Source organism: Canis lupus, chromosome 22 (genome assembly GCF_048164855.1).
Source record: "Canis lupus baileyi chromosome 22, mCanLup2.hap1, whole genome shotgun sequence".
NCBI classification, from domain to species: Eukaryota; Metazoa; Chordata; class Mammalia; order Carnivora; family Canidae; genus Canis; species Canis lupus.
In genome coordinates, this window is record NC_132859.1 from 50,798,587 (window position 1) to 50,815,523 (window position 16,937).

The 16,937-nt window shown below is 43.4% G+C and overlaps 1 protein-coding gene across 1 annotated transcript; it reads left to right on the top strand.

Annotated features, from left to right (window-relative positions):
* Nucleotides 1-10: 10 nt before the first annotated feature.
* Nucleotides 11-13,543, top strand: ZKSCAN7 (zinc finger with KRAB and SCAN domains 7). The gene is made up of 6 exons (XM_072793584.1): nucleotides 11-163; nucleotides 2,042-2,582; nucleotides 6,404-6,572; nucleotides 8,021-8,112; nucleotides 8,434-8,560; nucleotides 10,389-13,543. The coding sequence occupies exons 2-6, from the start codon at nucleotides 2,160-2,162 to the stop codon at nucleotides 11,837-11,839; spliced, it is 2,262 nt and encodes a 753-aa protein (XP_072649685.1). The 5' UTR covers nucleotides 11-163; nucleotides 2,042-2,159; the 3' UTR covers nucleotides 11,840-13,543.
* The last annotated feature ends 3,394 nt before the right edge of the window (nucleotides 13,544-16,937 follow it).

A 16,937-nucleotide genomic window follows, 5' to 3' on the forward strand; every position in this document is an offset into this window, starting at 1 on the left:
CGCCCGCCCGCAGGGAAGCGCGCACCGCCCTTCGCCGCAGGGATTTCCGGGATCCTGGAGGGGCCGGAAGTGCGCCCTGCTCACGCTTCCGGCCCGGCCATTGTTTTGGCGTCTGCGGGCTCCGACTGCGTTCCGCGCCCAGGCCCGAGGCGACTGCACCCGGGTGAGCGGACCGGGGTGGGAGGGAGGTGCCGCCCGGGCCGGGGACGCGCCACAGCCGCCGCTCCGTCCCGCGCCCCGGACCCGGTGCCTGGCCGGGAGCCTGCACCTGCCGGTACAGCGGGGAAAAGGCACACGTGGCCAGGTGAGCGGCGCCGCAGAAGCCCTGGTTTAACGCAAAATGTAGATGGGGATTTTCCCCACCTTGCCCTGAGAGACCATACGAAGCATCAGAAGGGGGTCAGGCAGAGTCTTGAAATGTCAGACGTGTGAAGTGTCACTTGGAGACCCGAAAGTGCAGGTGGTGAGAGTAGCCCTGAGCGTTCCGAACTGTTACGGAAGTAGGAAAATGATCAAACTTTGTACAGGTGTGGGATCTCAGAGCACAATTAACAGTTATTTTAGTTTTGTTTTGTTTTTACAGAAATTGAAACCTAGAGAGAAGTAGCTTACCAAGGTTACTGAAGTGCGTGGTGACTAGCATAGATGCCCCAGCTACCGCCAAGGTGCTGATTCTCAGAGTTCAGTATGTAAACGGGAAGAAAGTTTTCTCCCACTTCGGTGTCAGCCAAATGAACCACATTCATTCGTTTACCAGATGTGTACCTCTGTGTGCCCTGTACACACACTTACAGAAAAAGATGGGGAATCAGGCCTGCACTTTGAGTCCTTCTACAAAATGGAGATGCAGTGTGAACCACAAAAACAGTGTGAGAGGTGTTCTAGTAGAGGTTTGGATGAGAAAGGTACTGTGGGCTCACTGAGGCAATAACTGCAGGGAGCGGGGAGAGATCAGGAAGGTTTTCTGTGGGAGGTGGTTGAGTAGAAAAGGTCTGGCATTTATTTGCTCCATTGGGTTCCTTTCCTTCAGTGGCTGTCTACCATGAGGGTGTGAGTGGTACGTTCTGCATAAACTAGTTAAAACAACGATATTTTAGTGAGAAGTACAGAGAGGGAGGTTACTAGCTTTCTTCCTACACGGGGCAATCGGGAAAGCAAACATTCAGGAGAAAATGGTATTTGTTTTGGGTCTTGACAGGTGAGTAGAAGCTTGTCAAAAGTTGAAAAAGAAATATCCAAACAGGGCTAGAGTATGAGTGGCTTCTAGCTGTGTCTCCAGAGCTTTAGTCCCAAACTCGGTTGTGCATCTCTGTCACAATGGAGAAGAGTAGAAGAGCTTTCAGCGTTAACTTCCATCATAGGTGTACTTGTAAATTAAATATAGGTACTGTTTTACAAATTTCAATACCCTTTATAAAACATAAACTAAATATGAGTTAAGTAACAATTTCATGTGTTCTTATATACCCTTTGGATCATCTTGCATATTGCTCATTTGGAGATCATTGCAGCCTCTCTGGCCTGGGTACCTGGGGAGAGTGGTAAGGTATGTGTCTAGAACAGAGCCCAAGGCCCAACTGGTAAAGGGCTATGAATGCTAGGTATAGACATTTAGGTTTTATCATTTTGGGTTATGGAAGACACTGAAGGTTTAAGGAGGGACATCCCTTAGAGAGATGCTTAGAGACTGCCCTGATTGTGCCTCATTTTTTCCCCCTGGAGCTTTGGGTTTTTTTGATTTTGGGTTTTTTAAAAGATTTATTTCTTTGAGAAAGAGCAAGCGTGTGCACACATGTGAGTGGGGGGAGGGGCAGTGGGAGAGAGAAAGGATCCTAAGCAGACTATGCTAATTGCCAAGCCCCACGTGGGGCTCAACTCATGACCCTGACATCATCACCTGAGTGGAAACCAAGAGTCAGATGCTTAACTGACTGAGCCACCCAGACATTACTGGAGCTTTGGTTTTTAACTGTGGATGGTCTGTCATTAGTCTAGGACTCCACACTCTGGGATTCTAATTTCTGTCTTGATATTTCTGTAGGTGACACCCCCATCGCCCTGTGCCCCCAACTCTGAAAACAGTTCCTGAGACCTGAAGTACAAAGCATCATTTTAATTGGACAAACTGCAGCTGAAACAAGTTTCCCTTTGAGGTCCCAATGGCCACCCAAGGCAAGGGAACTTTAGGCCTCATCCCTAGGGGTGCTGTTTTCCAGAAACAGGAGGGCCGCCAGACCATGAAGCAAGAGCCAGGGAGCCAGACCTGGGGTCAGGGCTGTAGTCTCCAAAAGAACCACCCATCTGTCTGTGAAATTTTCCGGCTGCACTTTAGACAGCTATGTTACCATGAGATGTCTGGGCCACAGGAGGCACTGAGCCGGCTCCGGGAGCTCTGCCGCTGGTGGCTGATGCCAGAGGTACACACCAAGGAGCAGATCCTGGAGCTGCTCGTGCTGGAGCAGTTCCTGAGCATCCTACCTGGAGAGTTACGGACCTGGGTGCAGCTACATCACCCTGAGAGTGGTGAAGAGGCTGTGGCTGTGGTGGAGGATTTTCAGAGACACCTCAGTGGACCAAGAGAGGTGAGCGGATGAGTCTAGAATGCCATCTGGAACCATTCTCTAGTGCTTGGATTAGCCTGAGAATAGTCATTCTCCATTCCCTAGGCTCTAGGCTGGTTTGCCCTTAGGATTCCTGAGCCAGTTACATGGGTAGAGAGGAAATAGTTTTGTGCTTCAGGCCGTAAACAAAAATACAGATCCCAAACAAGCTCTGTGCATCATGTTGTGAAATACTGTGTCATGAGCCTCCCTTCAACCTGGAGATCTACACAGTACTCCCAGCAGATAGAAGATCTACATACTGGTTAGAATGGGGGAGTGTGGTAGGGAGAAGTAGATTTCTGGGTATGTTGATAACATGGGCCTTCATTTGAAAAGTTCTCATTACTTCCTCGGACTTTGCAGAGTCTGTTATTTCTCTTCCTGCATTTTAGGTTCTTTTTAAGAGGGGACATTTCAGGGCCTCATAATCATTTGTTTCTTTTCTAACTCAACTGGGGTCTCTCTCACTCTCTCTCTCTCTTTTCTTTAATCTTAATTTTAGTTTACCCTGTTTCATAGAGTTTTCTCAAATTTAAAGCCAAGGTAATTCAAATTAGAGGAAAAGTTGGAAAGTCAGCCGTAAGATAACGGGGAAATCTGGCTTCTAGGACCACAGGGCTAACTAGTTCTATGGCCAGACGTATCAGTCAGGGATTAGCCAAAGAAGCAAAACCTGTAGGAAATTATATGTTATATATTTATATTTGTGTATATATTTATATTGTTACTACAGAGTGGCTTATGTGGTTATGAGAGCTGGTGGCGCAGCTCTGTAGAGCAGGCCATCAGGAAAGGTCAACCAGAATGCAGGCATAGGCTGAAGGTGCTGTCAACGTGCAGAATTACTTTTTCGTGAAACTTTCAGCTCTGATTTCAACGTTTTATAACTGATTGAGTCAGGCTTATCCAGATGATCTAGGATAATCTTTACTTAGAGTAAACTAAATATGGATTTTGATCACTTGTACAAAATACGGTCATAACACCCAGATTAGTGCTAAATTGACCATCACACATGGATAAGTCATTTCTATCTGAGGAGTCTAAAATTGCTTTCTTGTAATTAACCAAGCAGAGTGGATTAGGGTCCCCTCTTCTTTTACTCCTTTGAGCTTTACCAGGGAAAACTAGTATATTACATTTCCCAAGTACCCAGCATATCATTTTATCCATAGCTTAAGAAACATAGTTAAAATATTTATGCCTAGGGAATCAGTTCCAGTTGATTGGAGTCTGAGGGCTACTCCTTTTTCCAAGAGTACCAGCTTATTTGGCATTAAATCCATTGTCAACCATTATTTCTTCATATACAAAAGTAAATACAGGAATAAATCAGCCATCACCAGGGTCTAGAGAGCGATTAGATTTAACAAGTAGCTGAAGAAATTGTTTTGAGTGCCGTTTACTGAGGAGGGTGGAAGAAAAATTTCTTTGTTTCCCACCTTTGTTTGCTTTAGCTGAAGAGAATGCCCCCTCCATTAAAACTTAATCTTTTGTCCAGGGAGCCTCAGAAACAGGTGACTAAGTCACAGACTTAAGAAAGTGACTAATAGTTGACAGGGCAGCTGAACACTCTTGGCTCCTGCTTAGGAGTAGGGTCTTGGGACTTCCATTTCTTATTCTGCCATTATTGCGAGCTTAAGTTTTCTGATGTGGAAGACATGAGATGGGACTGAGCACAGGCAAGGAAAATGTATTTATGGCTAAATGAATAAACAATCTTTTACATGGCAGTTTGCCAGAGGAGATTAGGGAGTATCACTGCAGATCAGAGTCATTCCGCTCAGCAGGAGTGAGGCTGGAAAGGACTGTAGAGTAATCCCTGCTGGGCTGCAGAATCATGCAATGTGTATTAAATGCTTTTATTTTCTGTATCTTATTTCAGCTTCTAGCAGGGCTGAAATATGGCTTACAGATTATGCAGAGTAATCATACCTCCATTTGACAAGTGATACAAGCGCAGAGAGGTTGATTCATCTAAGATGGCAGAATTAGTGAATGTTCTCTCTGTCCCTGAGCTCTAACTGAATTACGGTTTTTGTTGATCCCTACCAAGTGTAGGAATCAGAATTTTCCAGCTCCCTAGGTTCTAAGCCACTAGTTTTTCCCTACTATCTTGCTGTGGAATGCCATATAGGAATGAAAATTGGAATGGGGTTTTCTTGCCTACAAAGAAAAGAAAGGCAGCCCTGGTGGCTCAGCGGTTTAGCGCTGCCTTCAGCCCGGTGTGATCCTGGAGACCCCGGATTGAGTCCCATATCAGGCTCTCTGCATGCAGCCTGCTTCTCCTGCTTGTGTCTCTGCCTCTGTGTGTGTGTGTGTGTGTGTGTGTGTGTGTGTGTGTGTGTGTCTCATGAATAAATAAATCTTTTTTTTTTTTTAAATAAATCTTAAAAAAAAAAGCCTAGGAGTCTGAGTCCTAGGTAATGAACAGAACTGAACCAGCATTTAATTGTTGGTGAATTTCAAGTTTGTATTATCATGATGTAGTTAAGATCTATCTTCCAGTACCCACAGAGCTGTATTTAAGAGCTGTAACTCCCATTTATAGAAACTGTCCAGTGGAGACTCCAGGGAGACTTCTGGTTCTAGGACTATGCTGGAGAGATATACAGTAAAGAAGAGAATCTCCTCACATCTCAGCAGATGTAACCCAACGGGGCAAATCCATTAGGGTTTGGGAAGAACTTCCTTTCATTTTATGCTGTATTATGTATGTGCCAGTGCAAGCAAATAAGCCGATAAACGTGATTCATTTAGATGGTATTTTAGGTTTTCAGCTCCGAATGCTGGTGAAAAAGTAACTATGAGATTGTGAGGAGCTGGTTTGATGACAACAAGCAAGGATTAGAAATGCCTGTGCTTTGAGGTATTCTCAAGGTCTCTGAAGATTGGTGTTACCTGATTTTATTTATTTATTTATTTATTTTTTTGGTGTTACCTGATTTTAATTGACTTTTTTATATATGTTATTTTGGAGGGATAGTACATATTGAAAACTGGATTTGCAGATAACTCTAAAACCTAGTAGTAAGTATCAAGAGGGTAAAAAATTATCAAGAGAAAATCAGTCAGCGAATATTAACTGAACACCAGCATTGGGCCAAGCATTGTTCTAGGAGTGAGTGATCAAGACAAAGGTCTTACCCTCAGAAAAGTTTATATTTTCACTGGGGAGAGAAATAGACAATAAAGGTATAAATAGATAATTTAAGGGTTAAAGCATATAGAATATGTAATCAGGTAATTTGAGAGCGAGACTACCCTTTGTCAGCGTGGTTAGGAATGGCTTCTCTGAAGAGGAAACACATTCACTGAGAAAAATTAGAAAAGCTCTCTTGAGGTTTGTCAGCCACTATTCTGGGTTCTTCTGCTTTCAGCCTCAGTAGTATCATATGTGCATGTATAGGTATGTATACCTTTCATTTATTTCCTACGTACTTCTGATTGGTCTGTTCTATAGGCTAAGGTCACAGGGAGTGCATAGAATGCTCTCTTGGCTCCTTTTTCTAGATTGTTCTCCATAAGTAAATTTGTGTCTAAAGAATTGACAAAGTGGAAATGGTTATATAATCTGGTCTTCAGGTTCCTACCAAGAGGTTCAACAGAGGGATAGCAAGCAAGATTGCAAGCTATAGATTCTGCTTTAACTATTTTTTCCCTAGTAGGCTATACTGGTGGGGCTAGGACATTGGCTGTTCTTTTCCCTGGCTTCTTTTTGGGGGTGTTTTTTTTAGAGGTTTTGGGTTCCAAACCTTGAAGGATACTCTTTTGAATCCAATTGTGATTCCTATCTTTAGGATTCAGCTCCTGCACAGGAACAGGAAATGCATTTGGAGGAGACAACAGCCCTGGGTACAACAGAAGAATCTCTTCCTACCTCACCCTTCAGTGAGGGTTCAGCCTCTAGAGCCCGCCTGGAGCCTCCTCATGACCCAGGGTCACATCTCTTCCCCAGTGGGCACTCTGGTACTCAACTCCCCAGCTCTGGCCTCAAGTCTTATTCTCCTCAAGTCACCTTTCCTTTATCCCTGACCTACCCTTTTGCAATCCCTCATTGCCCCGCCCTCTGTCTTCCGTTCCTGGTGACTTTGTCTGTTCCTTTTGCTTATTCTCTAATCATTCATGTATTTAGCAAGTTTTTGTCAAACACATGTCATGGATAAGGCACTTTGGGGACCAGAGATATATTGTACACAGTCACTGCTTTCAAAGAGCTTATTACCTAGTTCACAGAGAGTCACTCATACCTGCAAGAGGCGTCATTGTAAGATACAGTGAGCGATATCTGTCCCCAGATATCAGATGCCATGAAAATGATGTCCAATATGGACATTGTAAACATTATTATGGGCTGGTTGGGTAGCAGAGACTTCATGGATGAGGTAGCATGACAGTGAAAAATTGGGGAGCAAATTGAAGCGGGGTGGGGAGAACTGGTAGGCACCAGGGCAGAGGATACAAACAAAGACTCTAGGGTTCCTTGGAACCCGCTAAGGTGGATGAGGAGGAAGTGTTTTGGGAAGTGCAGGGTCTGCTTCTACAGGCCTTTGTGGTTAAAGCTAGAAAATTTTGCTGGAGAGGGGCTCATGTGTTAGAAACAATATTTTGGGAGAATTGATGTGACTCATGGGACCACTGTGGATTGAATGGTGAGACAAGAGGCTGGGAGCCTCAGTAAGAAGGTAGTGTGCCAAAACAGATGTGAGGTCATCATTGCCTGAGCAATGCTGAATGGAATAGAAATGGACAGACGTGAAACATGTTGTGGAGAAAGAATCCATGGAACAATGAAGAGGATTGAAAATTACAGAGTTTGGCCAATATTTGGATTCAGGAAGGGAGAGTGGCAAGAATATCCATATTTGACTCTGAATTTCAGGTGATGAGGGACACCCAAATGAGATGTCCGGTAGGTAGCTGGAAGCCTGTAATAGGGGTCTAGAAGAGAGCTAGGAACTGGGAAGGCAGGCAGCATTAGGGCATTGCGAGTCAATGAGATCTGTGACAGCAAAAAGGGATGCTGTGAGGCCTGAGTGCCTGCAATGTCCATAATGAGAAGGAAGGGAAAGAAATCAGTAATGAGGGGCCAGAAACGTGAGGGGCACATCAGGCTGGCCTGACACCAGGGAAGCCACAGGGAGAGAAAGTGGGCAGAAGTATAGCTTCCTTCAGAGAATTTGAAGTGAGGGAGGGCTGGGAGGAATGGCCATTTCTGTTTGACCAGGGACCCTCTGCACCCTGAGAATAACACCTGCATGGAAAATTCACAGCACACTCAGAATAACGCCTGTATGGAAGAGGGATGAGAGGCAGTGTGTGGAGCTGCCTGGGTTCTCTTGAACCCACTCACTGGGACACAGACCCTATTGGAGCCGAGGCAGGGCTTGTTCTCACAGCTCTCTTTCCTCCCTCAGGTCCGTGTGCTTCGCAGGTGCCTGCCCTTTCCCAAGCTGGGAAGTCAGGAGACCAGGCAGCAGCAGCTGTGCTTCAGATGGTCAGGCCCCAGGTGAGCTGGACTCTGTCTTCCATGAGTTCCCAAGTCTGTGGCCTGGGCATAGCTAGCGCTCATCTTCAGGGCTCTGGCCAATTCTGAGACTACTCCTGCGGTTTCCCTGCCTAATGACTTCCTCTGGAATTAGGTCCTGCCTGCTGAGTTCATGGACTCTGTCTGGGCCTGGACTTGTCCTTTTAGATATGTCATCCCAGCTTCTGTCCCCTATCAACCCTTTACCCACCAGGCCCCCACCCTGGGCTCTTGATACCCTGATGTGTCTGTCTTCAGGCTGGGAATATAATATCCCTGAGCGATAGAAGCTTGTCATTCCAGGTGTCTGCAGCGTACGAGTTCCTGTCTGTGGACTATACTGAGAGGAAGTGGAAAGGTCCGGCAGTCGGTCAGAGAGCCGTGTACCGGAGCATCATGCCGGGAAATTATTGCAGCGTGGCCTCATTGGGTAATGATTTCTGTTCCCCAGTAGTGTAGTCTGCATTCCTTTCTTTACATTTTCTTTGCTACATTCTTTTTTGTTTGTTTGTTTGCTTGTTAAATTTTTATTGTGAAAAGTTGCCAACATGAGACAGAGCGGAGAGGATAGTGTAATGAACCTCTCTGTGCCCATCGCTCAGCCTTAAGTTATCAGCATTGTCTTTACTTCATTATTAATTGGCCTAAGGTGGTTTATTTAGAAGTTGTAGTTGTAAGGAATAGGGAGCCGCTCACATTATTACTGTGTGTGTATAACATTACTGTGTTACTTCCAGTAAGGCTGAAGGAATGGAAACCCTGATCAAACAAAACCCACCAGCTAGAGCATCCTTTGGGAAACAGGGCCCTCAGCAGCAACAGCAAATAATTTTTATGCCAGGGAATGTCAGGCAGTTGCTCCCTGCGTATCTCTTTTGTCCTCCCACTGCTACTCATTTTCTTCACTCTGAATCTTTTGTCCCCTCATAGCCGCTGCATTATTAGACTTTCCGCTGCCACAGTTTCTGCATGCAATGGCTCCTGATGGCTGGGCTTCTCTCCATGCGTCATTTCAGCTTAGATCTCCTACTTGTTTTAGTTTTCTTTCTTTTGCCCTATTTCCAGCTCAGAATTTACTTAGAGAGGGACTCTAAGGGTGGTTCAGCCACTAAGTGTCATCTCTGTTTGGGCAGAACTTTGCTCCTGGCCGCAGCAGAGGCTGAGGTGTAACATATTAGAGAAGCTACACTTGGGCCTCGTGCCCTGGTCTAGTCAGTCGTGGTATTGACTGACTGGTATTGAGACCAGTTACTTGGCACAGAGCAAGGACAGCTTCCTGGAAGGGAGTGTTTTCAGGACAGGTTCTCTGGTTGGCAGGTCTAGGACAGTAGCCAACATGGCAGAGGGTGGTGGGCTCAGGAGTCAGAGAGGCAGTGATACCTGTGACTTTCTGTGTGCTGAAATGCCACGACGGCTTGCCCTGGTTAAGATACGATTAAAAGGAACCAACAGTTTTGTGTTTAGACGTGACTGATCGCTTGCTTCTTCCACCATTTCCAAATTCTAAAGGAAATATTTAGCTGTTCAGTTTTCTATGATTCCACATTATCAAGATACCAAAGACATGTTTTGATTCATATTTCAAATTATCAGTCCCTTTCTTAATTTTTATAGGAATGCAGTCCTTGCAGTATGACTTCTACCAGTCCATTGCTCCAGAGACTAGAGGATCCCCCCTTTAGAGCTCTGCTGTCCCTTCCAGTACTTTCCCCCAGCATTTCTGAGCCTGTGGCTTCTCTGAATCTTGTCACCTGAATCTTCTCACATGTGAGAATCACTTCTTTTGATACGTTTTTTTTCCCTGAATGTGTTTGCCCATACTGTTTGTCATCTTTGATTTGAGGTATTTGCCACTCCTCTCCTCAATATTTTTACTGGGAACCATGGAAACTTACAGCATCTTGTTGGAAAGGACGTTATATAGTTCATCATTTTACTAGGTGACTCCTGTGAGGTCACACCACCTTTACAGTCTGCTCTCTTGCCTTCTGGTTGTCTTTTAACTGGATAATTAACTAGAACAATTAATGGGCTGTGTCCTGACAGCCCTTCTTCCACCCTCCCCTACTGACTGTCTTTCCCCTCTTCATCTTTCTGTCCATGAAGAGAAGCTTGAGCTATTTCCCATTTTTCTCCTGTTCAAAATGTGTCATCTCCTGATGTGAAGGTTTTTTTCAGGTACGTAGACTCCTGATGACTCTGTTTCCTCAGTAGGACAAGAAATGTGTAAAAGTTGTTTTCTTCTCTTTTGGCCGCAGGTGACACTAGGATGCGGTGTTCAGAGTTGCCTGTGAAGCTGGCAGTTTCTAAGGGACCAGAGTCATCTGATGGGACGTCAAGAGGGCTCTGTGCAGTAGTTTCTGGGGAACCAGAGGCAGGAGCTGCCTGTGAAGGTACTTCAGAGAAGCTGGAAGGGCAACCCTCAGATGAAGAAGGGAGCAGACTGGAAAATGCTTTCTTCAAAATAACACATGAGGACAAAGATAAATCCACAAAAGGTGGATGTGATGAATATAAAGAACTTGGGAAGCATCCACACCTGTCCCCTAGTGCTGCAGCACATCAAAGAGTACTGAAGGGACAGAAATTATATCAATGTGATGAATGTGGTAAAGCTTTCAATCGGAGTTCACACCTCATTGGGCATCAGAGAATCCACACAGGAGAGAAACCCTATGCATGTAGTGAATGTGGTAAGACCTTCAGGCAGACCTCTCAGCTCATCGTTCATCTCAGAACCCACACGGGTGAAAAGCCCTATGAGTGCAGAGAATGTGGAAATACTTACCGGCATAGCTCCCATCTTATTCAACACCAGAGACTCCATAATGGTGAGAAACCATATAAATGTAATGAATGTGCAAAAGCTTTCACTCAGAGTTCCCAACTGATTGACCATCAGAGAACCCATACTGGGGAGAAACCTTATGAATGCAGTGAGTGTGGTGAGGCCTTCATTCGGAGTAAAAATCTTGTCCGTCATCAGGTACTTCACACTGGTAAAAAACCTTACAGGTGTAGTGAGTGTGGGAAAGCTTTCTGTTCTAACAGAAATCTTATTGACCATCAGAGGATCCACACTGGGGAGAAACCTTATGAGTGTAATGAATGTGGCAAGGCCTTCAGTCGGAGTAAATGTCTTATTCGACATCAGAGCCTCCACACTGGAGAAAAACCATACAAATGTAGTGAGTGTGGGAAAGCTTTTAATCAGAATTCTCAACTTGTTGACCATGAGCGAATTCATACTGGAGAAAAACCTTTTGAATGTAATGAGTGTGGTAAGGCATTCAGTCTGAGTAAATGTCTTATTCGACATCAGAGACTTCACACAGGCGAAAAGCCATATAAATGCAAGGAGTGTGGAAAATCCTTCAACCAAAACTCACACCTCATTATCCACCAGAGAATCCACACTGGTGAGAAGCCGTATGAATGTAATGCGTGTGGGAAGGTCTTCAGTTATAGCTCTAGCCTCATGGTACATCAGAGAACCCATACTGGTGAGAAACCGTATAAATGTAGTGATTGTGGGAAAGCCTTCAGTGACAGCTCACAACTCATTGTGCATCAGAGAGTTCACACTGGAGAGAAGCCCTATGAATGTATTGAGTGTGGGAAAGCTTTCAGTCAGCGTTCCACTTTTAATCACCACCAGCGAACTCACACTGGAGAGAAGCACTCAGGTCTGGCTCGCTCAGTTTCTTAAGATGTAATTTTCCAAGGGACTTTGAGTTAAGCTTTTTTTATAAGAAGGATGTTTACTGTGATCTCTTAAAACTGCTCATCAGAATGTACCATTCTTTACATGCTTTCTGGTGAGCCATGAAGGTGGGAGGGTGGGAATCCTCATGTGTAATTGTTTCCACTGTTAGGGAAGTAAACATTACACATTTCATGTACTGGAAGTTTTTTTAAATTATTTTGCCCCACTCTTTCTCCCCCACCCCCATTCTTTTAATTTGTGAAAAATCTAACCTATTGCTGATTGTGCATCCTATCATCAGATTGTGTGCTTTCAAGGACAGAAATTAGTTTCTTATTCTCCTCCACCCCCTCTGTTTTATCACTTACACAAGTCATATTGCAAGATGGATCCTTTCCTTTTTCTTGGCTGAGGCCCTCCCCTATATAGTTTTTACACTTCCATTCTAATCCAGACCAACCTCACTTGTGTTCCCTACCTTAAAAAAAGGTGGGATCTAATGTTTGTTAGATTCTTCCAGATCCCTCTCATCTCTGAAAGACCGTCTTGACATGCTTCTTCATCCCTGTTAAACTTCTGTTCATTTGATCTCAGTCCCTCCAAATAGTTGTTGCTACAGTATGCAACTATTATCAAATTACCTTGTCAGTTATTCTGAACTTAATGTGTATGTGTGTATTTTCATATCAACCTGTCGTAGGCTTTTTCAGGTTAGTTATGGTATCTGTTCTCTTAGTACATAAATAATAATTTTCATATAGTAGTTGTTTAATAAATAAAATTTTAAAACTCTGGTCTCCAGTTGGACCATCCTTAAACTGGGTTTGATATCCCCTTCCCCACCCTAGTCAGACTAGACTAGAGGCTTCTAAAGACAGAAGTGGTGTCTCATCATAGGATATCACAGAGAGGGTCCTCGTTGATATCTTCTACATGTATTCTTAGACATCTCACAACTGGTACTTCATTGTTGGTTTTTGATAAATACTCTATTGTGTTTAGGAAGTTTCCTTCTATTCCTGTTTTTATTTGTTTGTTTGTTTATTTATTATTTTTTAAGTAGGCTCCATGCATATGTGGGGCTTGAACTCATGACCTCAGGAATGAGAATGACATGCTTTACTGCGTAAGCCAACCAGACACCCCTCTATTCCTGTTTTTAGAAAAAGCAAGATAATACAGTAGTTAAGAACACTGACTTTGTGCCTAGTACCCTAATTCAAATCTTGGCTCCAACTACTTTTCTAGTTGTATGGCCCTAGGCAAGTTATTTAGCTCCCTTGTGTGTCAGTTCTTCCATCTGTAAAGTAGAGCTATGCCTGTTAGGATAAAATTAGTACCTAAGTGTTAGGTATTTAGAACAGTACTTGGCCCATAGTACCCACTATAGCAATTATCATTATACTTACAGTTGATAAGTTCTAATTAAGTTTTTAAAAAAATCTTGATATAATTTTATGGGTCACGTCCTTTATTTTTGTAATTCATAGTTTTTTGAGAAGTTTCCAGGTAATTGAAATTTCCTAGAAGTCCTGGAATAAAATCCATTTGTGTGTGGTGATTTTTTTTTTTTTAATTGGAGAACTAGATTGAATTTACTAAGGTTTTGCTGGCTTTCCAAAATGTATTTAGAGAGTGTATTTCTCTTTTATTTTCTGAAAGAGTTTGTATAACTTGGGAATTACTCATTAAAGGCTAAAAATAGTGGCCAGATCCTTTTTCACATGGGAGGGAATTGGGTAAGATGTAGCTTTAGCAACACTTTGATTTATTCAATGGTTATACTCTTTAGGTTTCTCCCTCTGTGTAAATTTTGGTAATATATATCCAGAAATCATTTTTATTGGATTGTTAAACATTGGCATGAAGGACTCAACTTTATTTTTTAAACATCAGACTGAATTTATACCCCGGAGATAGTTCAAGTGGTCAAATATGATGGTAAAGGTAGTAGGAGCTGGACATTTACTCTCTTAGCTCTTATGGACAGAAAAAAAATATTCCACAGCTATACTCTATATCCCCAATCCTAATTATTCAGCTTTTAAATCTAGTAAGAAAGGTAAGAGATTATGGGTACTAAAAAGTTACTGAGTATTATTCTATGTTGGGAGACATTTCTGTCAAGGCATTGACCTCCTGGAGTACCACAAAGGATACATTCAGGAAAACCTCTAGATGTTAGGGACAAATTGTGAGTAACCACAAGTTGCTTTTGCTTCATGGGGAAAAAAAATAACCTGACCCTAATATCAGGACATGTTCTAGCCTGGTAGGGCCTTGTGGAAGCACTTGTCCTAGCTGTGCAAAGGGGAAATGTCATGTCAAACTGGCTCCAAGTAACTAATGGTGCAAGTATTTGACTTAGGATAGGAAAATGTAGGTATTCCTTATGGAACCACAGCAATCTTCCCACTAATGTATGCACAGCACCCAGTAGGATGAGGTATAGACCTGCTTTTAAGGCATCTGAATGCTTTATATGAAACCACACATTATAAAGAATGGGGGAGAGGTAAAGGTGTACTTTACCAGCCCTGTCCCAAACAAGAAGATATATATAGCATATCTTTATCCATTCATCTATCAATGAACACAGGTTGCTTCCATATCTTGGCTATTGTAAATAATGCTACAATAAACATAGGGGTACATATATCACCTGAAGTATCTTTTGATCCTTTCTAATAACCTTAGAGAAATGTCCTCAAAATACATTGTGAATTCCCAGAGGAAAGCATTGCATTACCGCCATTTTGACCAACAAGGTAAGACCTGAATAATTGGATATTGACTTCATTTACCCAAATATGAGTTGGAGTTTCTTTGGTTTTCAGATGTCATGATAAAGATGGAAATTGTTGAATATTTAGGTAATTGTGACCCTCAAAATATCCTGATTGTTTCATTTTGGATTGGATGAATAGATTTTTGTCAGAAAAAAAAAATATGCTTGTAGATAAAGGCAACAAGTTGAATAAGGGACACTGGAATTTTATTTTTAAAATGGGTCCAAGTGCGTCTTATGTTTTCTAAAATTTGAGAACTGTGCTAGAATACTAATGAATAATCATTATTTCCTGGGAGCAAATGTGGAGTTAACAGCTTGAATCAGAATTAATGACCTCTCCCCAAAATAATACAGTAAAATCAAGAATAAGTTGATCGTAACTGTCCTAATGTACACAAATATTTTTCTTAAGAGTTTCCTGATGTAGTGGCCAAAGCGTCATGGACTTCAATCCTACATCCAGCACCAGTGGGTACAAACTTGTGTAAGTCTTATTATTTCTCTGAATCTCTGTTTCTCAGTCTCCTCCTTAAAATGTGCAGTGTTAAAAAAAAAATGTGGCAGTGTTGTTGTGCTACCTATGTGAGCTAAGAGAAAGCTCCTGGTATGCTCTTATTCCATCTGTCTCTGACATTTCCTCTTGTCTAGTTGGCATCTTTCACTTAATACATTCAAAACAAAACTTGATCCTTCTCCTCAGAACCATTCCTCTTTCAGTCTACTCTCTTTCTAAAAGGCAAACTTTGGTTGCTCAGATCAGTGAATATAGAGTCATCTTTAACTAACAACCAATTTATTAGCAAATCATGTTGCCCGTGCCTTCAAAATACAGTTGACCCTTGAATAGCACCGGTTTGAATGGGTCCACTTTTATGTGGTTTTCTTTTTTCTTTCATTAAGTTTTACTGAAAGACTTTTAGAAATTTATGACCACTTGAAAAAACTCACAGAAAAAGAGTATAGCCGAGAAATACCAAAAAAAAAAAAAAAAAAAAAAGGCATTAATGTAAGAATACAATACAGGTGTGCTGGTGCAGAGGTGCTAGAAGTGCCAGCAGCAATGATGGGCAGGCCGGTGTGGGGAGGGGCACTAGGATGAGGAATCTGCAAAGTAGTCTTCGAGGGGATATGGCAGTGACGATGTGGGGGTGGCCATGGGAAGGGAAACTGCAGAGTTAGTGGAGGTGAGAACCCAGCCCCTGCTGCTCCAGGGATGAGGTACCCTGAATTCTGAATGATTCGTCCTCAGCTCTGAGTCCTCCCCCAGGCTCCACTTCCTCATGTCTACAGGGGAGGGAGTGGGTCTTTGCTCTCTGACCTGCTTTTCCAGAGTCACATTCTCTCAATGACAGGGATGGATGCCTGTGCCCTTCTGTCCCTCCTGCAGGAGATCACTGTCTCCACGACAGTCTGTGACTGATATTACCTTCCTGCCTCCTGGCTCCTTTCCTGGTTCCACTTCCTCTTCTAAATATGCTTCATTTCCTTTCTACTGTCAACCTCCACAAATCACATTGCTGTGGAATATGGAAGCATCAGAGGAAAGACAATATGTGTGCTGGCACCCACCCACTAAATCCACGGGTTCCTCTTGTGTAGGGAGCAGCTGTCCTGGGTCAGGGATTGCTGAGGACCTTGAGGGAGAAAGTGCCAACCACCTCCACATAGCCAGTGTCTGTTCTGAGCCTGAGATGACCATACTCAGGAGACATTTTCACCTTAAGCAACCCCTTCAAATTCCTAGAACTGTTACAGAGGGTGAGGGAAAACTAGAGGATGGTAATTTGTCCAATTTCTCTTAGTGTCTCAGTGAGCCCCTGGTAAATGTACGGCCATGTGACCACATAAAGTACCTGCCAGGGTCAGTGCCCCGACCATGGGAATGAAAGGACTGGGCTTGCCTAAGGATCACAGGGTGGTCGTGACAAGAATGTGATGAGGGCAAGACCAACACCATATGGCTGAAGCACTTGGTTCTAAGAGAAGCAGTGACCCTTAGACCCACTGGCCAGAGTCTCTGCCCTGAGTCTGGTTAATGCCAGGTGACAGCTCAGTGAGGCTGTGAGTACAAGTGTCTGCAACAGGACCAGCAGTTCCTCACACAGTCCTCTAGAATTCCTGCTAGCCATGGAGCATCTGCAGTGCAGCTACACAGTCTTCCCTCGAATGGAAGCATATTTGCCCATCTGATGGGTGAGGTGTGGAGTCTGGGAAAGGACACTGGAGCATATGCAGAATGCCAGAGGGAATATTCTTTACATATCTAGGTGTGGGAGTGGTCTTTAAGGAGGAGCAAGCAGGACAGAAACA